Below are 27,611 nucleotides of genomic sequence, written 5' to 3' on the forward strand. Positions count from 1 at the left end.
AAGAACTAAATCTTTTCTCCTAACACCCCAGCATTGATGAAAGAGTTACCACGGTTCAGTATTAGTCTAGCAGTGCTACCGGAACTTGGAGCGCACAGTTTTCACTTCTCCACAATACCACTTCTCTTACATCCTTCAAGAAGCATTTTAAAGTCTTCTCTTGGAAAGACATTTCCAACATTATCTACCGTCACTACTCATCTCTGCTGTGTTCTTATGACTGTTTAATTATAGGTACTGTTAAAAATGGTTCTTTCTGCAAGGTCACCCCCCAACATTTAGCCTTCCTCTTCCCTTTTTTGCCGAATTTGTTTTGTTGGCTTTAGGATTCTGTGCACTTTACCACTGCTAACCAGTGCTAAAGTGCTTGTGCTCTCTCCCTAAAATGTGGTAACACCGGCTTATCCACAATTGGGATATTTATTTTACCTATAAGTCCTTAGTAAAGTGCACTACATGTGCCCAGGGCCTGTACATGAAATGCTACTATTGGGCCTGTGGCTGCCATGTCGACTTGGCATTTAAACCCCTTGCCAAGCCTTAAACTACCCTTTTTCTACATATAAGTCACCCCTAAGGAAGGCACTAGAGAGCCCATGGGGCAGGGTGCTGTGTAATTCAAAGGTAGGACATGTACTTTTGAGTTGTACTTGTCCTGGTAGTGAGAAAATCCCAATTTAGTTGTTCACTAATAATAGGTTAACATTGGGAATTCCTTATTACACTAAATAAGCTGTAATTTCCAATTGAATGGAGGTAGAGCTGTAATGTTTAGTACCTATGGACATGTAATGATGAATACTCTTTAATGGTAAAGTAGAATTTATCATTACAATTTAAAAAATGCCACTTTCTGTCCTTAGACCTGTGTGCCTACAGCCTGTCTCCAATGCATGTCTGAGGTGAGTGACAGCCGAACTTTGTGCATTCCCTTCAGACGGCCACACACAAAGGGAGCTTAGGGGTGACTTGAGTTATTCTGGGCAGGATGGGAGGGGGAGCTGGGCACAGCCTCACCCTTACACCTGAATAGGCTGTATCCTGTCCCCACACAAAGAACTGCTTAGCCCCATGTAGTGAGTCTGGAGCCAGGGCAGGAAGGAAGGACCTCTGTGCACTTCAAAGCCCTTCTTTGAAGTCTCCCCCACTTCAAAGGCACCACTGAGTAAAAGGAATGGACTTCTGGCCCTACCACTTCAGTACAGTTCTGGACCTGTGGATACTCTGCCAGGAAGAAGGACTGCTGTGCGGTTTAAGGACTGCTATAGAGAAAGAGTCAAATGCCCATGATATGACACTTGCAAGCTAAGTACCCACAGCGACCCTGCAACTCGGCCCCCAAGACTCATCCATCCCATTAGCCATCCTAATCAACCCCGAAAGAGCTTGTGTCTCCATCCATGGATCATGGTCTAGCTGGACATGGTTCTAACAATATCCCCCTGTGACTGTCCCAATCTTTCTATATCTTGTGATGTTTCTGAGGGCAACCCAGTGCCAAATATACAGGGTGCTCCAAACCCATGCAATGATCTATTCCTTTGCCCCATTTACTAGCAGATGGAGCCTCCATATTCTTTCAAGTCTGTGCTATGCCTTGCTTAGCAATCATCAGGCTTAGCCAAAGCAACGCCCCCTGGTACCTGTTCCCTTCCGTGCCTTCTGTAATATGTAAGAGAATCAATTTCGTGTCTCTAGGTACTTTCCAACCCAGTATTGGCTCCCAGGTACCCAGCACTCTGCTCCAAATGGACAAAAAAAAGAGGCCAGTGCCAGAATGTGTCTACGTTAACCTCTTCCATGCTCATGACGGCTCCCGGCCGTGGTGAGTCACGGTGGGTGTGTGCTCATGACGGCCAAGAGCCGAAATGACCACGCCCGCGATCGGAGTGTCCAGTACTGCAGCTGAATTCGCGCCACAGTGAAGAGGTTACATCACCATTGAGGTCATCATATCGAAAGCAACTTCCTGTCATAATCAGCTCCATCCTTAAAAGGCGTGCCCTAGTGAAATATGTGCAATGTAGCAATTTAAGGTGATCCCGGGTCTCCCTTACCCTTTCCAGTGGGTCAGGCTGATTATGAAGTAGTGTCTGATATATGACAGATAATGTATGCTCTTTGATATTAGTGAGTAGGATCTTAGCTTCCAAGGGGGAGAATTCACAGATGTCTTTGACATATTGTAAATAGGGCACAAGTGCATGTCGGAGCTGGCGGTAACGGCAAACCTGAGTGCAGTTGATATTCGCTTGTAAGTCCTGAAATGACTTATTGGACCCATGATTAAGCCCATCACCAAACAATAAAATGCCTAATTTTTCCCAGGCAAAGAAGCCTCGGAGGACCACAACCTGTGGGACTCTAGTCCCCTTCCTCAATGGAGTCTCCAAGTTAAGTCTGCTTGCCCAGCCCGTGGATTTTGAAGCATCCACCCTTATCGTCAGCACAACTCTTGTGGCAGTTAGTACAGGACCTGGGATATACCCCCGTAGACGAAGTGTGGGAGGCTGCTGCAACCCATGATCCCTCCCTCTGTTGCATCAGAAACCCAATTTCTAACATATACTAACTCTTCTTTCTATTATACCCTTGATGCCTCTCACTTACTTTCTCATATTTCTTCTTTTATTTTCTATACTCCCCCGATCTTGCACTTCTCTCTCATGAGCGCTGCTTGTTCCTGCTTTTTAGTTTGATAAATGTTTATTTTTATAAAGCAATAAATACAACATATGGGTTAACAGAGAATAACAAAAAATAAAAAATGTAAGTAGAAAACAGTAACATCATAGTCATCACGTGTCATTACATATACATGTTAGATTTTCACCATAATGATTTCATCTTCTTCTATTTATTTTCAGACATGCGGTGTCTATATAGGTAGAGGCAAGTTGGGTTCAGAGAGGAACTAAAGAAATGGGGAAGGAAAAAGAGGAAGAAAGAGAACAGAAAAGATGGAAAGCCAGTAGAAACTAGACTTGTCAGAAGATAAAAAAAACATATGGATAGACTTTTGAGTGGGAGTGTTAGCACAGATTTCCATATCGTTATAGGAATGAAGATGTGCTTTTACACTCAATTAATGCCCTTGTGTGATAAGATTGTATAAACATGTATGGCCTAGATTGATCATTTTCTCTGGCGGGGTTATATTTGTCTAATTTATCCCACATACAGCACGATGAGGAACACCAGCGCGATTGCTATAGTACAATATTTGCCTTACTTCTAATGTATGAAAACCATTCCCACCAAGCATGAATGGAGACATTGTACAATTTTCCGTTACAGAGAATTGATTTGATACCGGATGTGTGCATTACATCAATTAGCTATAGGTCTGGTTTATTTAGTTATGGAGTGTATCTGTGCTATGTAGACCCCAGGCTATCATCTTGTAATCTAAGGATACAGTGGTTTGTAATACTGTTTTCATCAATTCTTCAACAGCCTTCCAAAAGTTTGACAGTCAAAGAACACATGATTTGTATCTCCAGTTTCCGAGTTGCAGTTCCACCATATGTTGTTGTCTCAGAATTTTAGTTTGAGTAGTTCAGTAGCAGCCAATAAAGTTCTGTGCAAAAACATACATTTAATTAGGGCTAAGGATAGGTTATTTGTTATTTCATTATAAAAAGTTTCTTCACAAATTTTGTTGCAAACATTTGGAGGATGGGTATATTTGTAATCTGAAATAGTTCTGCCTTCCATTTTAATTAGTATTTCGGCAGTAGATTTGATGATTTAGATTGTAGTGTGATACTATTTGAGCTGTTTGGGAACTTTGGGGACTCATATAGGTAACAATCAGTTAAAACTTTGATTATTAGCTTTATTCATACATACATGAGTGATCAGCAATCTCGGAGATATGATAAATGTTTGTTCTTTGAGTCTATAAATTCAGTCATGTTAGCATTAAAGTGTAATGGAAGATATAGTTTAGAAATCCAGTTGCCACTTTAAGCCTGTATCTCCTAATACCTCCTTCTACAGTGAATATTTAAAGGTCTCACCCCCATGTCTTTTTTTAAAATGTAACCAGAGGCTAAGAAGAAGTTACTTACCTTTTATGATGTCTTATCTGGTAGTGACTCTATCTAGCCGCAGATTCCTTATCTTGGAATTATCCCCAGGCATCTTTTCTTTCTGTATCCAGTCTGATGCCTGGGGATAATCCTATGGTAAGGAATCTGTGGCTAAAAGTCTCTTGATTGAGTATTTATCAATAGTGTCAATTAATGCTGGGATGAGATGGTCAGTATTTCTCTGAAGATCAATATATCATTGGCATAGGCAGCCACATTGTATGATATATTGGTAAACGTCACTCTTTCGATTAAGGGCTTTAATCTTGTAGATTGAAATAGTGGTTCAATTACCAATAGGAAGAGTGCCAGAGATAACAGGCAACCTTGACTTGTACCCTTTTTTATATTACAAGAGTCACAGATGATCCAGCTATTCTCACTTTTGCCACTGGTTTACAAAATGAGGAATTAAATAATTTTGCTGAATTTTTTGTCAAATCCGAACGTATTTAGAGTTGCATGTAGAAATGGGCATGCAGCTTTGTAGAAAGCATTTTCTGCATCCAATGCTTGGCTGCAGATGCTGTGCTTGAGAATTTGGCTTTCTCTGGACCATGGGTACTTACAAACATTTCCCTGGGTGCTGCAAAGTGCAGTCTGTGGCATGCCCGAGGGCCTCACCAATGTCAACAATGGGAGGGTCTGGGTGATGAAAGGTGAGCGCAGGGAGACGCGAAGCAGGTGCATGGTGTGGACAGCAAACTGAGTTCTCACATGACTTCTGTCTGCCACCAATGCTCTATTCTCATGCATCAAGAATTAAAGTCAAAGCATTAACTTCTAATGTGAAATGTGAGAGGGTAAGAGATAATCATCTGGTGGCTGAATTGCAAAATGTGGACTCAGAAAAATGGCATCAGTCCTGGCTTCCCCACTTGATGAAAATGTGTGATCCTAGGCAATTTGTTAATTTCACTTTACCTATTTCTTCATTAACACATATGGGAGCCCCTTAAAATACATGAGTTCAGGAATAGGATATGGACCTTACAAAACCTTCTCGAGTTTGATTTAATAAACCATAATGGTATTCCAATTATATAACAACCAAGGCTACACACAAGATGCGCCTGACAAATGACTTCCCTCTTGGTTCACTAACAGCATTCTTTTCAGACTGGGATGGCACAAAAGTTTCCAAAATCATGTTTGAAAATTATCACTGCTAATAAATGGCTTTCAATGCAGTGACAATCTGATTTACCAAGGTAAAACTCTCATGCATGTTAATAAAATACACTTGTTTGCAGAGAGTGTAAAACTAAAGGTGTCTTTAAAACTAAAAGTGTTACTAAAGATAATTTATCTAGGCACTTTATTGTCTTCCTTATGGTTACTTTAGCTAATGTGCAAAACGTGTAAATAAATATGGCCGTTTGTTTTGCAGCTTTCTGAATTTTCCTGCTCTGTTAACCCCTTCACTGCGGTGGCTATTCCGCCGCAGCGCTAAGGGGGCAGGGCAACGGCGCAGCGGTCCCGTGCTCGTGACGGAACCGCTCCATCACGGCCCCGCCCGCTCAATAGAACGCGCCTCGCAGGTGCAAAATCAGCGCCGCGCAGGCGCGGCGGCGGGGCCGTGACGGAACCGTTCCATCACCAGCACAGCCCACCCGAGGCTCGTGACGGAACGGTTCCGTCACGAGCATGGGAGGGGTTAAGCGAAAAGCAGCTCAGTGCTGCTGTTCACCAGGGGTCGCAATAAAAGGGCAGGAGGGCCGCTTGCGGTCCCTGGCTATACTTTGAGAATCCCTGCTCTAGACCACAACAGCAAAGCTGGGTGCTATCACTGGAGAATATATTTTTCATTACCTTGTTTGTGAGGGAGTAAAAGGTTTGAGAGGGTGTAGTCTGTTGACTAAGATCATGGCATACATTTTGCAGTATGTATTTATAAGGGTATGGGTCTGATGTTTTTTGCCAAAATATTGTTTCCATTCTTTCGGTCAGACAACTATTATAGCTTCTTTAGTATTGCCACATATTTCCTCATAGTGGTTAAACAGTTCTAAGAGGGAAGAGGATAACTGTTCCCCCATTGATTTATAAAACTTAGGTGTAAAACCATAAGGTCCAGCGGCTTTGCCAATTTTTAATCCTTTATTAGCTGTAGATATTTCTTCCCTCGTAGCAAATGTATCAAAAAGTAAAAAAGTGCTCCTGAATATGTGGAGATGTGGACATTATCCTCATATCATTTGCAATTCACCGAACTGATTGTTTGGTTTCTCAAATACAAGCTTACGTGGAACTCTTTGAAAACTTTAGCGATTAATTTACGCATTGTCTGCTTTGCCCCCTTTGGTCTTTGATTACAGATTTGTTCTGTCTGGAGTGCTTACATTTTAAGTAATCGGCCAAAGCCTTCCCAGCTTTGTTAAACTTACAAAGCTTTATTGCTTCCAGTGTCATGCATATCAGCTGATGTAAATGTTTACTATGGGAATTAACAATTTCAGCCTTCCCTGCTGTTAAAATCCGTGAAGAGACTTTGTTCCACCCTCAAGCGGCTATAGTTGTCTTGCAGACTTTAGCTGCCTTGCAGACTTTAGCTGCCATAGCTGGATTAGCTGAACGTAAGCATTTTAGGCAACTTTAAAAAAAAAAAAATATTTATTTAATGTATTATGATAAGTTTGGGGGTTTAACATTCTGATATACAACTCGGGTTCAAATTACGTGTTCTTTTTATATTTTACTGATTTTATCATGGTGATATGCGATTATTTTAATCGGGCACATAATTAAACTTTGAAACTTCATTTGCAAAGAATTGCAGTGCCTCCATTCTCACTGATGAAACAGTGCTCTTAGACAGCCTCAGAGCCACGTGTTGTATTTTACTGTGCATCTTCCCTGCTACTCTGGCCCTTGCTGCTCAGTCAGTATGAATGTGCTGTGTGGAATGTTGGGGTGAATGGTGATGCAATGGAATGTAAGGGTGCCTTTGAGCTGGAGTGTCAGTTGGAGTATTGGCTGTGCAGCAGGGAGGCTGCTCTTGGTGGGGCCTTACTATGGAGTAATCCTAGAGCTTACTAAGCTATATACTTACCTCAACTAAGATCAATAAATCATTCTATAAAATCTACACTTCAGCTAATAGACTTTTCATGACAACACTCTTCTCAAGAACACCAGTGAAGCATACTTGTTCTGTGTTCCAGCCACCTCTCACAGCGGCGAATGAGCTCTGCAGCCCCACAGTTCATGATGCTTTCTCCCTACAGCCCCAGACTCTGCCTATTACCAGACTCTTCCTATTACCCGACACTGCCTATTACCAGACTATGGCCTGCAACACTCTCCTAAGGTGCCAGGAACAACTGAGCTCGCATAGATTACTTATCACTATTGCTAGATTAACAAAATAAGGGACAGGACTGTGGTGCACAGGAGAACTGAGCCAAACCTACTATCACAGGTCAACAAGGCAGTTTAACAGCTTCTAATTTTATGAGGCACAGGCCTGTGTGGAAAGGGTGGGTGTGAGACAGTAGGCAAAACCATGGGAACAAGAGAGCATGGAATAAGTGTAATGTACATTGATCCTGTCACCATGTTCAGCTGCTGTGATCCTAATGCTGTTTGTTACACTGTTATTAAAGTGACACAGGTTGCAGAGGCAGCATGCTCACAAAACAAGGATGATCTAGGCCAGAGTTTAGAGTGTGTGGTAAGGAAGTTCCCCAATCAAGAGAAAGTTCACAAAATCAGAACTCAAAAATCAGAATGATGTATTGCCTCAAGAGCCTAAAGCAACGCTTCCAGCTTGCTAGTAAGGATAGCTTTCAACAAATACTGTTTTAGGCAATGGCCCTAGATATTCTCAGACTTGTAGTTTTACTTTATATGTCACAATATGCTTAGTGATATTGGCTAAAAAATAGTTCTGGCTAAAATGTATTCTTAAACATAGGGTCAGGTGACAGCTATAGTAAGCCCAGAGAGAGGGGGTCCTGTACGACTACTGGTGTAAGGAATGCTGCAAGCACCCAAAGGGGTGAGTGTCCCAGCATCCAGAAGGAAGGGAAGGGTAAGAGTAGATTGCAAGAAGGGTGAGAGAGTTGCAGCAGCATGGATGAGGTGAGTGCTTCAGGAGCCTGAAAGGAGAAAATGATGCAGCATGTTGGATGGAGAAAAAGGAAGGAGTACAGTAATGGTAATGTTGGGAGGGAGGACTGGTGTAGGGGCTAGTCAGAAATGGCGAATGTCTTGTAGCTGGACCCTGAATGGAGGTAGCATTGCTGTGTCATGGAGAGAATGCTGAACAAACATGGAGCAAATCAGTCAGTTATCCAAAATACTGGGGGCCCTTATACAGAGGGCATTCTGAGGCAGGATGAAGTTCAGATCTTTTCACCAACTTCATTAAGGGCTGGGCTTTGTTGCCATCTGGTTTGGAATGCTGGCAAGATAGCATAGGACTCCTTGGTGCCAGAATTGCGGTACCATAGTTATTTATGGTAGAGACAGTTCCATAGCTTTCAAATTTCCCAGCTCCATGTACAGGTACTGTATCCAAACTAGATTTATTTTAGCATTTTGGTACCTGTAGCCATTTTTTATTTTATTATAAATTCAGGGGCATATTTACTAGACAAAGTCGGAGCGCTATGCCGTGCCACATCTGGCAGCGTGGTGATCTGACATTTTCAAAATGCAGGGATGTACCGTATTTACTACAATATGGCGCACCCTTGTGATTTTCATTGCGCTGGCGCTAAAATGAGATGCCTAGCGCCAACATAGGCACCTTTGCACAGTAGTGCAAGGATGTTTGCATTGCAGGGAATGATTGTTTATGTGCAGGAAGGTGCCCCTTCCTGCACATAAACAATCCATAATGGCTATTTGTTACTTCTCTGTGTGTTGCATTCTGCAGCACACATAGAAGTAGCAGATCATCATTATTTAATGATTGTTTATGTGCAGGGTGCAGGAGGCGTCTCTTCCTGCACATAAACAATCATTAATGGCGTTTTGCTCTTTCTTTTAGAAAAATCAAAAATTAGGAGAAATGAAAGCATTTCTCCTTGTAAGCCATTCTAATGCCTGCTCTTGCATAGTTGTTGCGCTTCCACAGATTTACACTTCCTTGTAAATCTGAGGCAGTGTAAAAAAGCAATGGTTGTTGCAGTGAAACGCCCAGAGCCACACCCATTGCACTCCCCTTTGCCTTGGAGGACTGTGGCAGAAACTGACTTATATACAAGGTGGCGTTAAGCCACTCTATGAGGGTTAGCGCCACCTCGTAAATATTGAAAATGGTGCTGAGCCACCGGAACTTTTAAAAAAGAGATGCTCCAGTGGCGATAGGAGCCTGTAAATATGCCCTTCAATACTCTACATGGAAGAGTGCAAATAATCACTCTCCTACGAATTAAGTCCTCACACATGGATTTGATCATCCTGAGAACTTTGAAGTAGTCAACTAGTTTCATGTCACCCTCAGGGCCGGCTTGAGCGCTTTTTTTGGAACCTCCCTTCCACATGACCTCCTCCTCGGATTCCCTCACTACTACCTGACAAAAGTTCCCCCTCATCTATCAATTACCCCTTCTCTCACATACATTTTATTTGATTTAAAGAGCTGGTAAAGGCTGGCGTTACTAATCCATTCAGCTATCCTCATAAAAATCAAGTCTGTTCTTTACAGCAGGCATATTAACCCTCTGCGCTACTTTATGGCGAGTCAATCCTACCACTAGACAAAACTCCTATCTCTCTCCAGCAGAAATAATAATCACAAGAGTCATTTTGGCATCTTTATTGCTGCCTTAAACTTTGACCCAAAAGGAACTCTGAATCAGGTGCTTTTGAATTGCAAGTTAATGCTAAGCACAGCGCCCCCCAGAGGTCAGTGCCCCCTCCCCTCCAGGTCAGCGCCCAGTGTGGCCGCACCAGTCGCACCGCCCTAAAGCCGGCCCTGGTCACCCTCTCAGGTACCATTTCACTGCTGTGTATGTTGCTGGAACTGCTTGAAACACATACACTGCATGAATGCAATTTAATGTACTATTGCAAGTAAGGAAGGTTGGTGACGAGGCAGAGAAATTGCCAAAGAAAAGGCAGTGTTACTACTGTAGACTTTGCTCATAACGTTTTCCTGCAATGTATTTTATCCAGTTCTGAAGGTCACATTTCCTGTGAATGATCTTTATTGCAAAGATTAATTAAAATCATAGCAAGAAAATATATGAGCAACATAAATCAACAAATAAAACTAATCAGATTTCAAAAAATGCTAAAAAAAAATAATGTAACGAAAATTCAGTGTAAACATTCTGAGCCTTCCTAGGCTAAAGTGCTTATATTGAATAATCATCAGCAGTGCAATCGTGCTGTCAAATGCATAAGATTAATTAATGGAAAACGTAATACTGCCATTCTGAGTTTTCATAGGCTAAAATGGTTATAAAGCAAAAGGACCGAAAGTGGAATTGTGACGTCGAATACATAAGATTCGTTAAAAGAGACCTTCACAGATAAAATTTAATATCTCATCTAAATAGGACCAAATGCAGAAAGTGCAATTGTGGCATTACATATATTATCTATCTTAATAAAATCGGCATCATCAAAAATGTTATGAGTCAGTGGATTGATCAATCGATGCATGAGTGAAAAGATAAGTGACAGAGTAAATATTGACTAGTTTTTGAGTATCTACACCCATCAGTGATACCAATGGCACTTTCATTCATAAGCCAGACCTATTGTCATTGTCCTTGCCAGTGCTTGTTAGATTTTATATTCATCAGTGTCTTTGTACAGTGGAATTGAACAACTGAATTTGGAGCATATGGAAACAAGATATTAACTTGATATGTGTACATTTTCAGAGGTTATCTGCGTGCATGAGTGATTGAAGCTCCCATGACATCCTGTTTGTGTTTGAAGTACGCCATGTTGGTAATCAGCACAGTATGAAAAATTGTGCACAGTTAGTACCCCGACCTTTCTTATGAACTTTAACTGAAAATAAATTTAAAGCAACAATATAAATGAATGTTTTTTTGTGAATATAACAAACTTCGGTGTGTGAAGGTTCTGTGCCAAGGATCAGTCTAGAAGTGACTTCTCGGTTAATTACATTCGCTGTTTATAAGGTTGTCGTGCTTTGTGACTCTGCTGGTACCAGTGTACATGCAATGAGTCACTTTCTAGGAAGGGAGGCACAACTCGTGGTGTAGCTTTTAGAAACACTTTGGGGTCTATCAATAAAGAGCGATCTACTACTGTAGATTTGGTTGTAGTAAATTTACTCTTACTCTTTTGAGTTATTTCCCTACTTTGGCCTAGTCACAAAATACGAGGGTACAGTTACTCACAAGTGTAGACTCACATGTCTTCAGCTGCAAAAAATGGGGGTGGAGCCACATTTATCAGTTACTACTGCCGAAAAGGAGCGGTAGTAAGCCCAGCACCACACATGGGTAACCACTGATACTACTGTAACACCTTTCCATAGACAATAAGGGTGGTAAAATTAAACCCCCATAGAACTTATTATTAAATTTAATTATTTAAAATAGTTAAATAGTGTTAAATTGTTAAAAAAATATTTTTATTTAAATATCTTTTATTTTTACATATTTTAATAAGCTTCTGGAAACAATACATCTCACCCCCCCCATATGTTACAATCCTACAGCCCTATTAGCTTAATTTTAATATTTTTTATTATGTGGTAGAAATTATTAACAATGGTATATAGAATTAATTTAATGTAATTGAATTATGTTTTAAGAAAATATAATTAATTATTTTATATTAAAGAAAGTTATTAAAATATTAAAGAATAAAATAATAAGTATGTTTTATTTTCAGATTTTTGCAATATTCAATTAAATGTATTTATATTTTTAACTAGTTTAAATATTTAATGTAACATTATTTCCTATGGGGTTTTATTGTAAGTTTCCACCTCTATTATTTTCTACAGGAAGGTGTTGTACTACCATTTTTGGTGCTGGACATACTTTAGCTCTGAGTTGAAGTACATTTACTCCTGTTTTGGGGCCTTTTTGGGTGTAGTAATAGTAATGTTGTGAATAGCAATGGGTTTACTCTTTTGTGGGTGGGTGCATGTCCCTTCCTAAACCCTTCCTTAACTCTCAAAACCCCCCTCCTTACGCCTTACTAAACCACTCCCATTTGCTAGTAACTATGCCCTTTTTCCAGCCACTCTCACTGATCCCTCCCACATTTACTACTAAGGGGCCGATTCCTACCTCGCTCGGAAGGGCTCCAAACACGATCCGGCCGTAAAAAGTATGAGACGTGCCCGCATGTTTTCTGACCAACTCATACAGCTGTACGAGCAAGCAAGTACGATGCAAGAAACTCGAAATCGCCGACCGAATCGGTTCCGGGTCCAAACTGACCTGTACATCTCATCCATAAGCAAACCGTGCCATGCAATGGAGGCGATATCCGACCGAGCCAGTCCGATGCATGATTCAGACAGCTGGATCGAGTCGGAGCCTCCGAAACGTAAACCCTCCGGGAAGCGAACTTCGGGGGTCGGACCCCCTTCACCCGTAGTTGTGCAAGTCGATCGCAGGGGGAGCCCAAGGGTCCCCCCTACACATGCATGTATGTTGAGTGTGGCACATATGCGTCCCCACTACAGTTGTGCGCAACGTACCTTTTTCGTCAATGGGAACCTATGTACGCGTCGTACAGCAGGCTCTCATTGACTTGAATGGGGCTCAGAGCGCCCGTGCCTGTCAGCGCTTGTTCGCATCATACTTGGGCACTCAGAACCCCAGAGCACGAGTCGGTTAGAAAGCCCTCCGGATCCGAGTCGGATGGAGCCTTCTCCCAGCGAGATCGGAATCGGTCCCTTAGTAGTGCACTTGCATTTGTTAGGATCTCCCCATAGAAATGATGGGAGAGGTGGAGATTGGAAATGAAGATTTAAAATCTTAGGGATGTGAATTGCATTTTGTAGTGAGGTAAGTAGTACAACTGCAATTCTACCTAATGTACTACAAAATGTACTTTGCGAAACGGGCCCTTTGTTCCAGCTATTTTTGTTTCTCTAGATGCACTGTGCAGTGTTTTGTTTTAGCTGCAAGCTCTCAGTTTGTTTCTACCTTCTTTGCTGTTGCAAATTTGTTCAGCATTCTGATTTATCTGTGAACTCCTTTGCCTCACCAATCACTGTTTCTGCCTATTTCTCTGACTTGACTTTCTGGCATGTATGCTGTATTCATGTTCTCTCCGTTTTAAGCCTCCTTTGACACCTGTTTTCTGACTTGGCACCAACCTTGTGTTTTCCCTTTGTCTGCTTTTTCCATCTGTATCCTTGTCCTTAATCCTTGTTGTTGTTTCCATGTGCCAGAAGGGTATTAGTTGTCCCAGTGCTTTTTCAGTACATCCTTGAGATTGTATTAGTAATTTTGTCTGCCAATGAGTCGTTTGTTGTCCCGGTGCATGCTGAGTATACCCTGCTCTTCATTTGTTGCTTTCTGAATTCCTTTTTTGATATCTGTAGTCCTGTTCATGATTTCTAATCTTGAATTTTCTCCTGACTTCTAGCTTTTTTCAGTGCCTTTTTGGCTTGTGTTAGTGTAGTTCCTGTATTTCTGCACTCATGCTGGCCTCAAAACTAGCTATTTGGTGCACATTCACACTGGCCCATTTGAATAAAGACCCTGTCATCAAGCAGCAGCAAGTGGCCTTAGATCCTACATTTTAGGATTAGGCAAAGCTTATTGGTGACACTCATGGAAAAATGGTCTCTATATAGAAACTGTGGGCCTCATTTATGAGGCCCTACCAGCACTTTTGCGCCCCCGGGACGTCACTTTTTTGACGGTCCAGTGGCGCAATGTGCCACCGCATATTTATAAGGCCACGTAAAGCCACTTTACGTGGCTTTTCATGGCCTTATAAATATGTGCCCCTTTCACGCAGAAAACTGCGTGAAAGGGGCTTACCATGGGTGTTGCTGTGGGTGTTCCCACGCATCACCCATGGAACCTGACACATTCCCAGATTTACGAGCAATCGTAAACCAGGGAATGCGTCAGAACCTAATGCCACCCTAGGGATTGCGTTAGGGAATCTCAACGGAGAGAAATGAAAACATTTGTCCTTGTTTTTCCTTTTTTTATGTGTGCTGCATTCTGCAGCCCACACAAAAAAGGAAATCGCCTGAATTGATTGATTTTTGTTCAGGAAGGTGTCCCTTCCTTCACAAAATCAATCAGCCCTGCACTTCAGGCACCCTTGCACCATGGTGCAAAGGTGCCTGCATTGGCGCACTTCAGCCCATTTTGCGCTGGTGCAGAGGAAAAGGACAGTAATGCGCCATATTACAAGGATACAGCGCATTTCTGCCCTATTGTTTTACAGTAGGGCAGCGCAGCAGGAAGGTATGCGGTGCTGCCCAACGGCAAAACCCCATAAATGAGGCCCCGGACGTTTGTCTTGCTCATATGTCCTCACATGACAATAATTATTAATTGTTATTGTCTATGTGCTCCTAAAACCTTTTCAAAGCAAGGAATGTTCCTCTCTGGCTATTGTGGCAAGATACGTAATGCACTCCTGCCCTCATTATTTGTCACAGGTACTGTTTTGATTAGGAGTAGCCAAGTAAAAATAAGCTCAACCAAACTTATATAAACCTGCTTTTTTAACCCCTAGTGCGCGGCCGCGATTCTGCGCCTGTGCGGCACATTCCGATCGCGGGTGCGGTCATGACGGCCGGGAGCCGTCATCAGCACATGAGCACTGTGTGCCATGACGGCTCCCGGCCGTCATCAGCATGGAAGGGGTTAAACAAGCCAAGTTAGGCATTTCTAAAAGTAAAGTTGTGTTTTCTGCTTTCCTGCAGTTAGTAATGGGGGTTCTTTGTGGCTTTCAAGGATTAAAACGTTGCACTTGTACAAAGTAAGCCCAGATCTGATATGCTATGCAGTGGTGGCTGGTAGAGAACAGGGGTGGCTGGGCATGGGGGTTGAAAAAACCAAATTATTGGAAAAAACCTCTTCATGGCTGCCGTCTCTCCTCTGTTGTCCCTTCTCCCAATCTCTTCCTGACTCCAGGTCTCTTAAGCAGGAAGTACACAAGCTCCCCTAAGCCAATCGCAACGCTGCTGTCACCAACATGATAGCAAGGTCGTGATTCGTCTAAGCGCTGTGGTTCGGCGCTCAGACACGGACTGGGAGCCTGTGCATGTTCTCCACCCAGGCTGTGCATTACAGCCTGGTGGAGCGCCTGCTAAAAGTGCATGTTTGTTTGCCCCGCCCTAACCTAGCCCCATGGCTATGAAATATGAAATTATAATACCTCTGGTATTATCATCTTATTTTTCCCTTTTCCAATGCTATGAGAGCAGTGGGGTGACGCTCCTCCGCCTTATTGGAGGAGCAGCCCCTGATGTTATCCCTTCTCAGTTCAGATTTACTGTGGTAAGCAGTTGAAGATTTATATCTAACTTTCTGATCTCATCTTTTTACAGCACATGACCATTGCCACCAAGTCTGCACCCTGTTGAAGCATGAAGTCAAAAACTAAAGCAAGGAAACAAAGGGCTGCAGCTGACGCAGTGGACCTACCTTTTGACGAACCAGCAACCGACCAGCTGGAAGTACTGAAATGTTCGGACTACAAGGAAAAGTCCAAGGGAAATGTAAAAGGGATGGGTAGAGTATCCGTAAAACGCAAGAAACACTCATCTAAGGTAAAGGAACACACCACGCGGCGACTGGAAAGCAATGAGCGTGAAAGACAGCGAATGCACAAACTCAACAATGCCTTCCAAGCTTTGCGAGAAGTTATTCCTCATGTGAGGGCAGAGAAGAAGCTGTCCAAAATTGAAACACTCACATTGGCAAAGAATTATATTAACACTCTAACTGCTACTGTGCTCAATTTGTCCAATGGATTTTTACCTGCAAAAGAAGGTGACAGCTCCCCAAACGGGGGCAAACTTTACAAACATTACCAGAAACACAATGGAGACGATGAGAGCGACGAACAGTTAAAAAAATACTCTACACAGATCCACAGCTTCCGGCAAGGTAGCTAATGTAAGCTACTGACTTAGCCCCTATATTATGGAATGTGCCATCACCCGATCCCTCTGGACATGAGAAGTAAAATGAGTGTTTTTTCATTGTTTTTTTTTATCATGAGAGGTAGACCTCAAAGAAATATTTTGAAGTACTCGCAGTTTATGTCTCTCTAAATTCTCCATCTGAGTAAAATACTGATGAGTTGCAAGCACCAAGGTGCAAAGAGAGATATAAGAGCAATAAATAGTCTGGTTATAAATTATGTACTTTTTGCAGCTAATGGTGTAATATTGTGTTTCACTATGGAAAACATAAAATTGGTTAAGGTCAGGCAACAGTGGGCTTCAGGAAACATCATTACTTTCAACAAATAGAAGTACTATTACCAGGGCTTTACGTGGGATGAAAAAACTGGGGAGTCTCTCAAAGGGGCGTGGCTAATGTAATTAGGGGCGTGGCTTACAAACTTAAGCTAAAAATCTGCGCTTAGCATAGTGTGCCGCACGACTTGTATTTAGCTGTTTCAGTCATTGCATCCAGATATATGATACAACAAGTAACATCATACCTACAACAAGTCAGGACCATTGGCTTTGTCAATGGCTGTTAGCTGCATAAGATAAATAAGCAGCAACTATGGCTTGTATATAATATTGAAAAAGCTTCGGCTTAAAGCCCTGGTGACACCAAGACAATGTTGCTGCTCCTGAGTTTCAAAAAGAGCAGGGAAATCCAGAGAGAAAATGACTCTCTTTAAAGGATTTCCCTTCCCCTACAACACTCACCTGGCATGACGTCATACCGTAACTTCTCCACTAGTGAGAAATGAGCAGTGGGAGCATGCGCACCTGATGTGCCATCTGTCACTGCCGTCCAGAAAAAAACAGACCGCCTGTGCCAGGGCACAAAACAGAGCCCAATAGAGACCCGTTTCGAGGCCCCGTTTAAAAAACTACCAGTGCTCAGACCTGGTGAGACCCGGCCTACTTAAAGCCCCGACTATTACATATAAAACTGTGAATTGCTTGCCAGCCACAGCAGGGATGGTTACCACTTTAAAGTTCATAGTGTTATAGATCAAAGGAGTGTAGTTTGAATTGTCTTTGATGTGTGAGATCCCAAAAAAACACCTATGTGAGGATGTTAGACGTGTTTCTGAATGGGAAAGTGGCATTGCTAAAGACCAGCAGTACAGAAGATAAAGAAGGTAGGGCATAACATTACTTCTCCAACTTAACCACTACAAATTTACCTCCAGAGCACCAACCATTACCTCTTTTACTATTAAATTGTTCACCATTACCTTACGTATGAAAAAATGGGTTATTATGCATTCATTTTAGTTTATTTAAATGGAACAAAATTAAAATATGGATTAAAATAAAGCAAACATAGTTTACAGTTAGGGTTAGTATTCTGGTGACAACCGAGAATAAATAAAAGAAATACAATATAAAAATATTGTTCATTGTTTGAAGTAAGGTTGGAGGTTTGGGTTAGGGATACTATTAGAGCTAGAGTAAAGTTTTCTTTTTAAAAAAATATTTATTTAATTTATTTCAGCAAATCATCTTAAAAATGTAACATTGGTTAGGGTTACATTTAGAATTAGGATGAGTACATATTTTATATACATTATATATAATTTAATTTAAATAGTTATGCATTCACTATTTATCAAAGTTAGAACTAGCAATAATTTGAGGATGAGTGTCCCTTAATTATTTTCTTTTATTTAACGTCAGTTAATTTAATTGACAAAACGAATTTTACAGTTTTTACTGACAAAGGATGGATAAAAACATAATCAAGTACAAATAATTTGATACGTATCTTAGTTTACAGGTAAGAGATAGGGTTAGCAGTAGGGTTATGGCAAGGGAACATTATTTAAAGAGCAATACAGTTAAGGTAAGTTAAGGTAAGAGAATGTTAGTTAATGTATTGAAAATAAGTCCTCAGACACTAAAATTGGGAGAGGTCAGGAATAGCTTTAGGAATTAGTGATGAGGTAAATGTCAAACAAATGAATCATGTTAATATTATAGTAATTGTATTGTTACAAAATTGGCTGACAAGGATATGGTAAATCAGGTTTAAATTCCAAGGTAGAATAGTTAATGGCAGGGGAGGTAATGGTGTGTATCTGAAACAGTAGTCCCAGGGAATTGTTATGTAAAATACCTTTCTCCTTCTTTTTCTTGCCTCTCCACTCCTGAAGAGAAGAAGCACAAAACAAGTGCCTGGTCACTCATCATGCCCTCAAACAAAGAGTAAAACTCCAGTTTGAAAACCCAACTGTGGTGAATAAGTGGAAATATGCTCTACCACAAAAAATCAACAATATTCTGGGAAATGTGCTTACATTTAAGCACGCGTAGCAAATGTTTTGTACATTGATTATGCAGAGCTGAGGCATTTGTTTTTGTGGGATGCACCACTATCTCAGTTACTGAGATTGCATTTTAATTTTACGAAGGAATGTCTGTGGCTCTGGTAGGAAGCTGTTGGTATGTACTGGTCATTGAACATCGATTATGGCCTTTACCAGGACTGGCACAAAGCATTCTTCCGAAATTAGTGCACCTAACTTGTCACAGTCTCTTTTTCTGTATAGGATTTTTTTTTTAATACATTTCCATTGTATCTCTTGTGGGATTATCTTCTTCTAGAAGATCTTTACCACTGGCACCAGAAAGCTCTGTCTTACTAGAGGCACTATTTACAGGAAGGCCAGGAGTTGTTGCATGGTTTTTTAAATCAGACTGTATACTTCTGGGATTCCTGAATGTTCTCCTTATGCTTGGTACAGGACAAGGAATAAATGATCATTTGATTTTAATAAATATACGCTAATTTCACATAAATTGCTGACAATTCTATATGTTATCACCAAGCAAATTCTGCCAGTGTTTATTTAGTTATAAAAAAAATATGCCAGCTTAGAGGCTTTTCCTACTGCCAGTAAAGATACCCTGGTAGAATATAGCATTTCGTCCTACAGGCATTATTTGTAGCAGAGAAACAATTACAACCAAGGATAAAAAGGTGCATTCTGCAGTGAAAAAGACCAGTGGTCAGAAGCAGTGTGTAAATTGCAAGGGCAGTGACAGAAAACCACGTCACTGTCCTTAACCTTAGTATTTGTTGACAATACGTAACCTAGAATAGCAACAGATTTTTTGGGGTGGTTATTACCCCAATTTATGAGGAGGTATTTCTTCCTGTAAGGGTTTCTGTTCGAGATGATAAATGTTGTACTGGCAGAGAACTGTAGGAGTTAATTTTATCCTTCAGTAATGCGGAGTATTTTACCACGAGTACTTATTGTAAAAAAAAAAAAAAAATCAGAACAAGTGGTATTTGTGTAAACATTTTGTAATGTATGTGTTTTGTACTATGTATTTAATATTTTTGTTTCCAATGTATCATAAATAACAGGTAGGATTCAGAGACTGAATTAGTATGTAGTTTTGAATGGGAGGAGGATTATGTCTGCAATAGGTTGGCGAACCCTGTACTTCATGAACTCGCCATCTTGGTGAAAGTGCACCTATTTTGAGAGGGTGTGGGGAGATAGAGATGTAAGTTAAAGTGGACTCCTATTGTTTTGAATTGTAGCAATGCTGTGTTTTTTACAGACTGGCATACGACTTTGAAGTGCCTTTGGACTGATACTGGGCACTTGAAAGCAGCCTTAATGAGAAGATAACATAGTTTTTGAAAAAATCAATTCTGAACTTCTCAGACGGTTTAAAAACGTTGAGTTTGCATGGGGTCCATTGGTGTCGTATTTGTCCAAGGTCCTACCACTGATGGCCTGCTCTACACATACGAGGCGCTGCATCTTTTTCAATTCTAGTTCCAGAGTTGACCTCATCCTTTTGCCTCTCCTATCTCTTTCACCACTTCTGGTACTCACCCTGTGGCTACACCAGCCACCATAGCTTCTTGCCTGCCTACACAGCTCCAAGATCAAGCATTCCATACACTGGACCCCACTGTTTTTGTTTTGTTACTGTTTTTATTGTTTGCAATGTATGTATTGCCCATGTACCAAATTCAGCTCGATAAGGATTCCCACACTATGCTACAAGCTGTGTTTTCTCAAGATGCTGCTGATTGTAATACCAACTACCTGAAATTTAATAAACCCAAGTTTGACAAAACAAAATATAATTCTGAACTTAAAACTAGAAACAAAATTGTGTATTTTGAAACTGGACACTTGACATGTGCCCCGTGTTTGATTCTCCGTAACAAAGGGCATGATTTTAAGTTGGCATTATTGTAAAGTCCTCACATTTCTGGATAAAATGTTAAATTTAGAAAATACAAGAAAGAGAAAATTCTGCTGATAAATTCTCCCCTGGATTGCAGAGTTCACAGGTGTTTCTTATATCTCGCCTCTAAATTGTTTATATATTTTTTAATATGTATGTATGAACACATGCACAGCAGGGGAATCTCACTTCCTCACTCCTTGGATCACAGAAGCCTTGATGTGCGGGATTATCACAGGATTCAATAGAATGTTCAATTACACCAGATGAAGCCAAAATACTGACACATGCAGTGGAAACAGAGAAGTACCGAAGAACTCTCTGGTCTGCCCCCGTCAACCTAAGCAATATTTTTCTAAATGTGAAGCACTAACGCGAGCAGCAAAAGAAACTGCTGAGTGAGCCTCGACTTAAAGCTGCAGCATTCACTCTCGCATAAAAGCCATTTTGTACTTTCCAAGCTGCTTTGTGTACCGTCAATGTGTTTGCTTGTGCGTTTGACCTATGAAGTACCTAGAATACACAAGAATTACTCTGAGAGACTGTTGGCCTCAGGCTATCTGCAACCTTTGCGCGTTCCACAGTTTGTCCTATTATTCCACTGCTGACATGTTTGTTGCCATGCTGCAACGTTCTGTGACACTACATTTAGGAAAAGGAACCCCTTTCATTGGTGAAAACCAGAGACTAACACCAGACTTGACTTCGCTTTTTTTCATGTTTCAAATAAATGTATTTTCGCAAATTCTGTTCAGTTGGAAGATTGCTTGCAGAAATTAACCATTTTTTTCAGAATACCATAAATATTATAATTCATATTAAACACACTTGTTTTGGGGGGGATGTGTTTCGTCACAGTTCTGTCGTGCTCCCTTCCCCAGAAGTGGATGTGGATTGAACCTAAAAAAAAGGATCCTTAACATGTGTCAGCAAATTCAGGCTGAAGGTTTGAAACTCCTTTAGCTTCAAAAAGCGAAATTACCTTAATTCGAATTTCAGGATCATATATGAAAAACATTTTGTTTGAAAATTAGCTTGGGACAAATGTTTGAAAGCATGTCTTATTTACATCCAAATAGATGCCATTTTTTTTAAAGAAAATAATTACTTCATTTTTTTAACTGATTTATTTTTACTACCTAAACCTGCACGTAGCTGCGGCTTTGCCCATCATCTTACCTTAGAGTTATTTCAAAAGGACAGCTGCACCATTCGAACCCCAGTCCTAGCTAATTTGGGCCAAGTCAAGCCAAAGGCCAACGTTTAAATTTCAAATTTTCAGTCTAAAAGTTTTGAAACCAACGGCCCACGAAACTTTCTGAACAGTACTTTGTCTGTCAGGGTGGTGGAGGTCATTATCTCCACCACCTAAAAAAAAGTACTGTCTGCCGAATTGAGAAAGGACTTCCGGCCCAGTAATCTCTGTACCTTGAGAAGAACCACTGTTAGACCGAGCGGTCTCTGGCTGGCTGGGAAGCATCGAAGCCAGACAGAATCCGCTGTCCTAGATAGGTTGAGTGCAATACACTTGCTCTATAACCTGTGCTCACCCTTGGATACCCTGGCACTGAGCAGTCAGGCGTATCCTCAGGGTCAAAGTGTAAAGTATTGGCACAACCCCACCCTTTCAACACAGTGAGTAGACCACAGAAAATCTCCACACTGTATGTATAAAACACTGCTCTTTGTATTAAACACACATTGAAATCAAAATGACATATACATTGGATATATACTTTACAGTTACATGCAATTGTCGAATTCTTCCATTCGCAGCAGAACGCTATGAACATATATGTACTAGTCATAGGTATTCACTTGCCTCATTATCCCCTCAGCCTCGTAAACAACATAAACCCATGTGCGTACTTCCCTGAAGTGTTCACGAACCAAGCAATCCCTCCCACTCAAAAGCAACAGAATCATATATGCAGGCTGTTCAGAGGCATTCTATTTTCCCGCTAACACATTAGCATAAAAAACGACATTCCCAATATCGCATACTCCATACAGTTGTAATGGTCAAGAAATCACAGGTTTTGACTACGCTTCATGAACCAGTCACTCAGACTACACCAGCCAATGATATATGTTGCACCCGCTGTCAACACTTTGATTAGATTGTCGGCACCACCTAAAATGGAAGGAAACAGTTACTTGGTTTGGTCCCTACAGATTAGGCCTTAGGACAACCAACGGCATCCCTCTGCCCCCGTAGGCAAAAGACATTGACACCGGACGATGGCGTGCTTCCAAACTGGAGAAATGTTTCCCCTTAAGCTGGGTTGCATGATGAAACAATGCATGCCTGCACAACGCATGCCTGAACCACTTGTTCTTAACCATGACAGCACCTTTATCATGCATGCCTTTACCACGCAATTTCGTGAGAAGGACATGATTTGTAAAGGGACACATGTGAAAGATCATACCCAAGTACCCAGCCCTGAAAACTGTCCTTTTTCCCTGCCCTGAGCCCTACAAATGTATCCCACGCCCTAAAAATAACCTGACCTCAGCCCCCCCCGCCTTGAGCCCTAAAAACTGTCCCCAACATCCGTAAAGTATACCCGACCCGCCCTCCTGCCCTGAGGCCTAAAACTGCCACAGTTACTAAACTGTCCCTTTTCCACTGCCTGAGCCCTAAACACTGCCACAATGTCCTAAAAACGACCCCGACCCCTGCCCCGCCACTCTGAGCAATAACAACTGACCCCTACCCTGACGCAGCCCCCTCTCCTTGAGGCCTAAAACTGCCCCAGTTCTGAAAACTGTCCCTTCCCATTCCCCGCCCTGAGCCCTACAAACTAACCCAACTTCCTTAAACCGCCAGACCCCAGCTTCCGGCCCTGAGCTCTAAAACTGCTCCCTGCCCTATAAACAACCCTGAGCCCTAAAAACTACCCCACCCCAAAAAACACCCCCCCAGCTTCCCAAGATCTGGCCCCAGCCACACTTACCTCACTGTGTCCTCTCCCGATCCTTCCCCCTACTGTCTTCCTGTGCCCGCCCATCCGCTCTGCATCTAGACTGCGCATTGCGTTAACCATGCATATGCTTTGTTAAGGCATATGCATGGTAAAGCAATCGTGTTTCTGCTTGTGGGGAAACGACATGCGTGGCTGAGCCCACATTGTTAAGGCTGTTTCCCCTCAAGCGGAGGTGCGAGTTGCAGTTGCTCCTGGCAGCCAGCCATGGGTTCACAAAAGGCACAACAAAACCTCTTGTATCAGACATGATATTCTCAACAACAAAGTACATTGTGGCGTGGGTCCAGGGGAAGGGAGCTGGTGACCTCGGATGGAAGCTGCGATATCAGCCACTGTCGTCCTCCTAACCTGGAGACAGTCTAGGCCTCTAGCTCGGGTCCTACAGACTTGGCAAATGTCTCCCAACACCCCTCGGACATCACACGCTACGGAATGCAAGCTAGCACAGGTTTCCAGTTGCAAGCACGGGTCCCTCGGACTTGGCAAACTCCCCCCCCACTCCTCGAACTCCTCATGTTCCAGCACCCCAGGTGGGCCACTGATCTTTATGAGCACAGTCATCTGCACAGTGTGATTATGGTGTATGTCAGGATGGTCCTGGTCCCAACCAACGATCACTTCCACCCGTTTCTGCCGCACCCTGCGTGGCCCTTATGATCTTGTGGAAATGGGGAGATCCTTTCTGGTCCTGGGATCTCGTGGACATGAGGCCCGCCAACCGGTCCTTGGAGAGTGTTTAAGGACCCAGGTCACAACAGTTGGCAATTAGCTGCAGGCCAGCAACATCCAGGTAAAATCCATTAAGTGATATTCCCCTTCCTGGACCATGACAAGCCCCAGACCACCACAAGTCTGCATATAATCCAGTTGCAGTCCCTCCTGCCCCAATGGTTCCGCATGTCGATGTCCCAGCTTCAACCAGCATAGCATGGATCCAATCCCAAAAGCGTCTCTAACTCCTGAGGGCAGAGCCCCAGTAATTATACCCATAATAGTCTTTGAAGATGATATCAGTTAAATAGGCCTCCTTTGAAATGCATAGGCCCTCTCTAAAAATGTTCCTGTCTGCCATTCTACCCTGGAAGGTTTGATCAATATCTTTAGTAGGGCCAAGAACCTGCCCCGTTAAAACCAGGTGCCAATTCCACCCCCTTGCATCCCCCCCAGAAAGGCCCCTCAGAGTCTGAGGTCTGCAGTTTCCCTTGAGCACCTAGTTCATGGCCTTACATCAAGAATGCACAGAAGTAGCTGTCGCCCCAGCACCCAGATGTGGATTGGAGACAGACTGACAGGCACACACAGTCACACGCACGGAAATGCCCATTTCCCTAAAGTGGCATTTCCACATTAGTAATGTTGAACCCACTCGCACAACCGGTGAGGAGTTGCTATTACTAACTCATCGATATCAAACACTATACTGACACTCTTCTTTGTGTAGGAAATAATGCTTAATAGCCTTTCCACTGGTCCCCCATGTTAATCAATGCGAGAAGCAGGCCCCACCGTACCGAATGCACCACCCAGTGACATTCACTACCAGTGCATGTAGTGTACCAGTGCCCATGCCCTGCTTCTTACCGACTCCACACCCTCCCCCTGGGAGTACTTGGATGTAGCGAGAGCCATGCAAAACTATGGCAAGAAGCTTTTTAAATACCAAGCAGAGTAACAGTAACCTGCACACACAGACCCTACAAGGGCAAACCTGTGGCATGTTTGAAAAGCTACCACTGTGCGTGGCACAACCAGTGCTGCAGGCCCATGGAGGAGCATTTGAGTCACATGCCCTAGGTATGTGTCTTACCTCTACACAAGGGGCTTACAAATAACTCAAATCAGCCATTCATGTATACACCAATCACCAGTATGTATAAGACAAGCACAGCGCTTTGGCACTGAATGGCAATGTGAAATGTGATCAAAGTCCTAAGGCTAGCACATAGATCAGCTGAAAACCAGGAGGGACAAAAGCAAAATTCTTGGGAAAGCTCCCTAAAAAGGGCCATTTACAACAACTGCCATCAGAAGTACAGAAGGTTTGATTAATGGATGCTTTCCATTTTGACGGATGTTCATCAACCATTTTGAACTTTTTTGTTATTCAGAAACAAACTCCAAAAGTGGGAGCTCGCTTCTAAAAAACCAAAAAACTAATAACCTCCACACCCTGAGGGTTTTCTCCCAGAGTGAGTGGGGTAATTATTTGTTTTTTTTCTGTCATACACAGCCAAGTTCTACCTGGCAGTGACAGACAGAAGGAAAATGACACCATCCACCCTAAAAAGATTGGGCGGTGTAATGCCCTTCCTCTGACGGCCCCTACTCTGTCCGGCTATCAGTTTAAGTTTTCCATCAACCGACCAAACAAGGGCTCCAGTGAGGAAAGCTTACAGCCCACTCATCTCTAAATTTGGCAGACAGATTAAGAATTTGGAGGACTTCACCACGATTGTGACTGGGTACCCTGCCCACCAAATTCTCAGGCCCTGATTATTATTATTATTATTATTTATTAAAATGTTTAAGTTAGATGCTTTTTAACAAAATATTTTGAAGTAAATGCCAAATAACCCAAGGGCAGTTTTAACTTCATATTCCTAATGATCATCATCGCCATCAACTGTAAACCATGTTCTGATCAGTCTGCAACCACCAAACAGCAATCATGTACAATTGAACAAAAACAACTACAACCTGCAACTTTCCATATTTGTTGCTTCTCCATGCTCCCAAGTTACTTTTAGTCTGTGGAGTTGTTACTGCACAGGGTTCCAGCAACGTCCAGTCCTCCCTAATATTGTCAACAGATTGCTTGACACACTATATCTTGAGCTGTCATCAGTTATGGAATGATTATGGGAAGAGGTGAGAGAAGACACAGTGAATTGCATATTTTACCTATAATTTTGAAGTATATTTATATTTGTCAGTCAAAGATGAGGATAGGGCAGAGTTCATGAAAGGTGCTTCCTTGATTGATCCATTAAGCCCTTTTCGTAGGTCACTCAAGAATTATATCCCAAAGTACACTGCAGTTCTCTAGCACTTAAATGCTTTATTCCACCCTGGAAGGCATCCATTCCAGTCATATGTGTTTTGGAAATTACTATTGCTGCTGAATAAGTGGAGGCGTGTGTGATGTAGTGCTTGTATTTCTTTCTGGAGCTGAACCGCCTTTGGAAGGGCCGTGCAGTGATGGGAAGTTGGCAGGTTTTTCTCCCAGCAGGAAGATCAGCTGCTATGCTATGGAGCTAAGCTGGCCAAGTGGTTAAGTACTGATGGTCAGACTCTGCAGAGATATCAATTTTTCATCCCCTCTGCAGAGATGAACAGATGGGCAAAGGGGGTGATGTCCCACCTTGGTGCACCAGTCATTCGACCTCTAATGATGAGTGGGGTTGCTCATGGGGGAAGAGTGTGCAGAGATAAACATTGAGAAGGTGTAGTAGTCGCTAGATAGGCTCTATTAACCCTTAGCTGCGGCGGCTATTTCGCCGCAGTGCTAAGGGGGAGGGGGGCCGCGCGGCGCTCCCGTGCTCGTGACTGAACCGCTCCGTCACGAGCCTCGGGTGAGCTGTGCTTGTGATGGAACGGTTCCGTCACGGCCCCGCCCGCCCAATAGAACCTTCAGCGCAGACGCGGCGAGCGGGCCGTGACGGAACCGTTCCGTCACCAGCACAGCCCACCCGAGGCTTGTGACGGAACGGTTCCGTCACAAGCACGCAAGGGGTTAATCATGAATTTTTTGTTAGACAACATACAACTAAATGGATAGATCGATGTCGACCACAATGGGTCCACCATTTCTCCCGACATACACTTAAAAGTAAATTATAATAAGCATTTTCACTGGACATAGCCTTAGTATGGTAGCCAAATACCCTACATGCACGTCCCTTGCACACCCAATCTCTATGGTTGTATCTTTTATCTAAAGAGAACAAGGCACTCTTTAGATGCACTTTTGGGACCTTGATGGTGTGTCCTTGGCAGATAAACGTGGCTACTATGAGCCCTCTTCACAGTCCTGAAACCATGCACCTGCCACACACTTCTGTTACTTGTATATCCCCTACAATTCTTCTGATTGAGTTGTGATATAAACACATGCCCTGGGCCTACCCCACATATCATTGCTGTCCTGCTAATGCCTTTGAAATACATCTCTTTCACCATTATATGATGCCTCATAGCACCCATAGAGTACCT

General features: G+C 42.4%; 1 protein-coding gene across 1 annotated transcript in view; it reads left to right on the plus strand.

Annotated features, from left to right (window-relative positions):
* Positions 1-21,148, plus strand: part of BHLHA15 (basic helix-loop-helix family member a15) — a 112,355-nt gene extending 91,207 nt beyond the window's left edge. Inside the window, exon 3 of the mRNA XM_078665165.1 lies at positions 15,571-21,148. Coding sequence (XP_078521291.1) covers positions 15,610-16,140 — 531 coding nt within the window. The 5' untranslated portion in view covers positions 15,571-15,609 and the 3' untranslated portion in view covers positions 16,141-21,148. The remainder of the gene's footprint in view (positions 1-15,570) is intronic.
* The last annotated feature ends 6,463 nt before the right edge of the window (positions 21,149-27,611 follow it).

Source organism: Lissotriton helveticus, chromosome 10 (assembly GCF_964261635.1).
Source record: "Lissotriton helveticus chromosome 10, aLisHel1.1, whole genome shotgun sequence".
Lineage (NCBI taxonomy): Eukaryota > Metazoa > Chordata > Amphibia > Caudata > Salamandridae > Lissotriton > Lissotriton helveticus.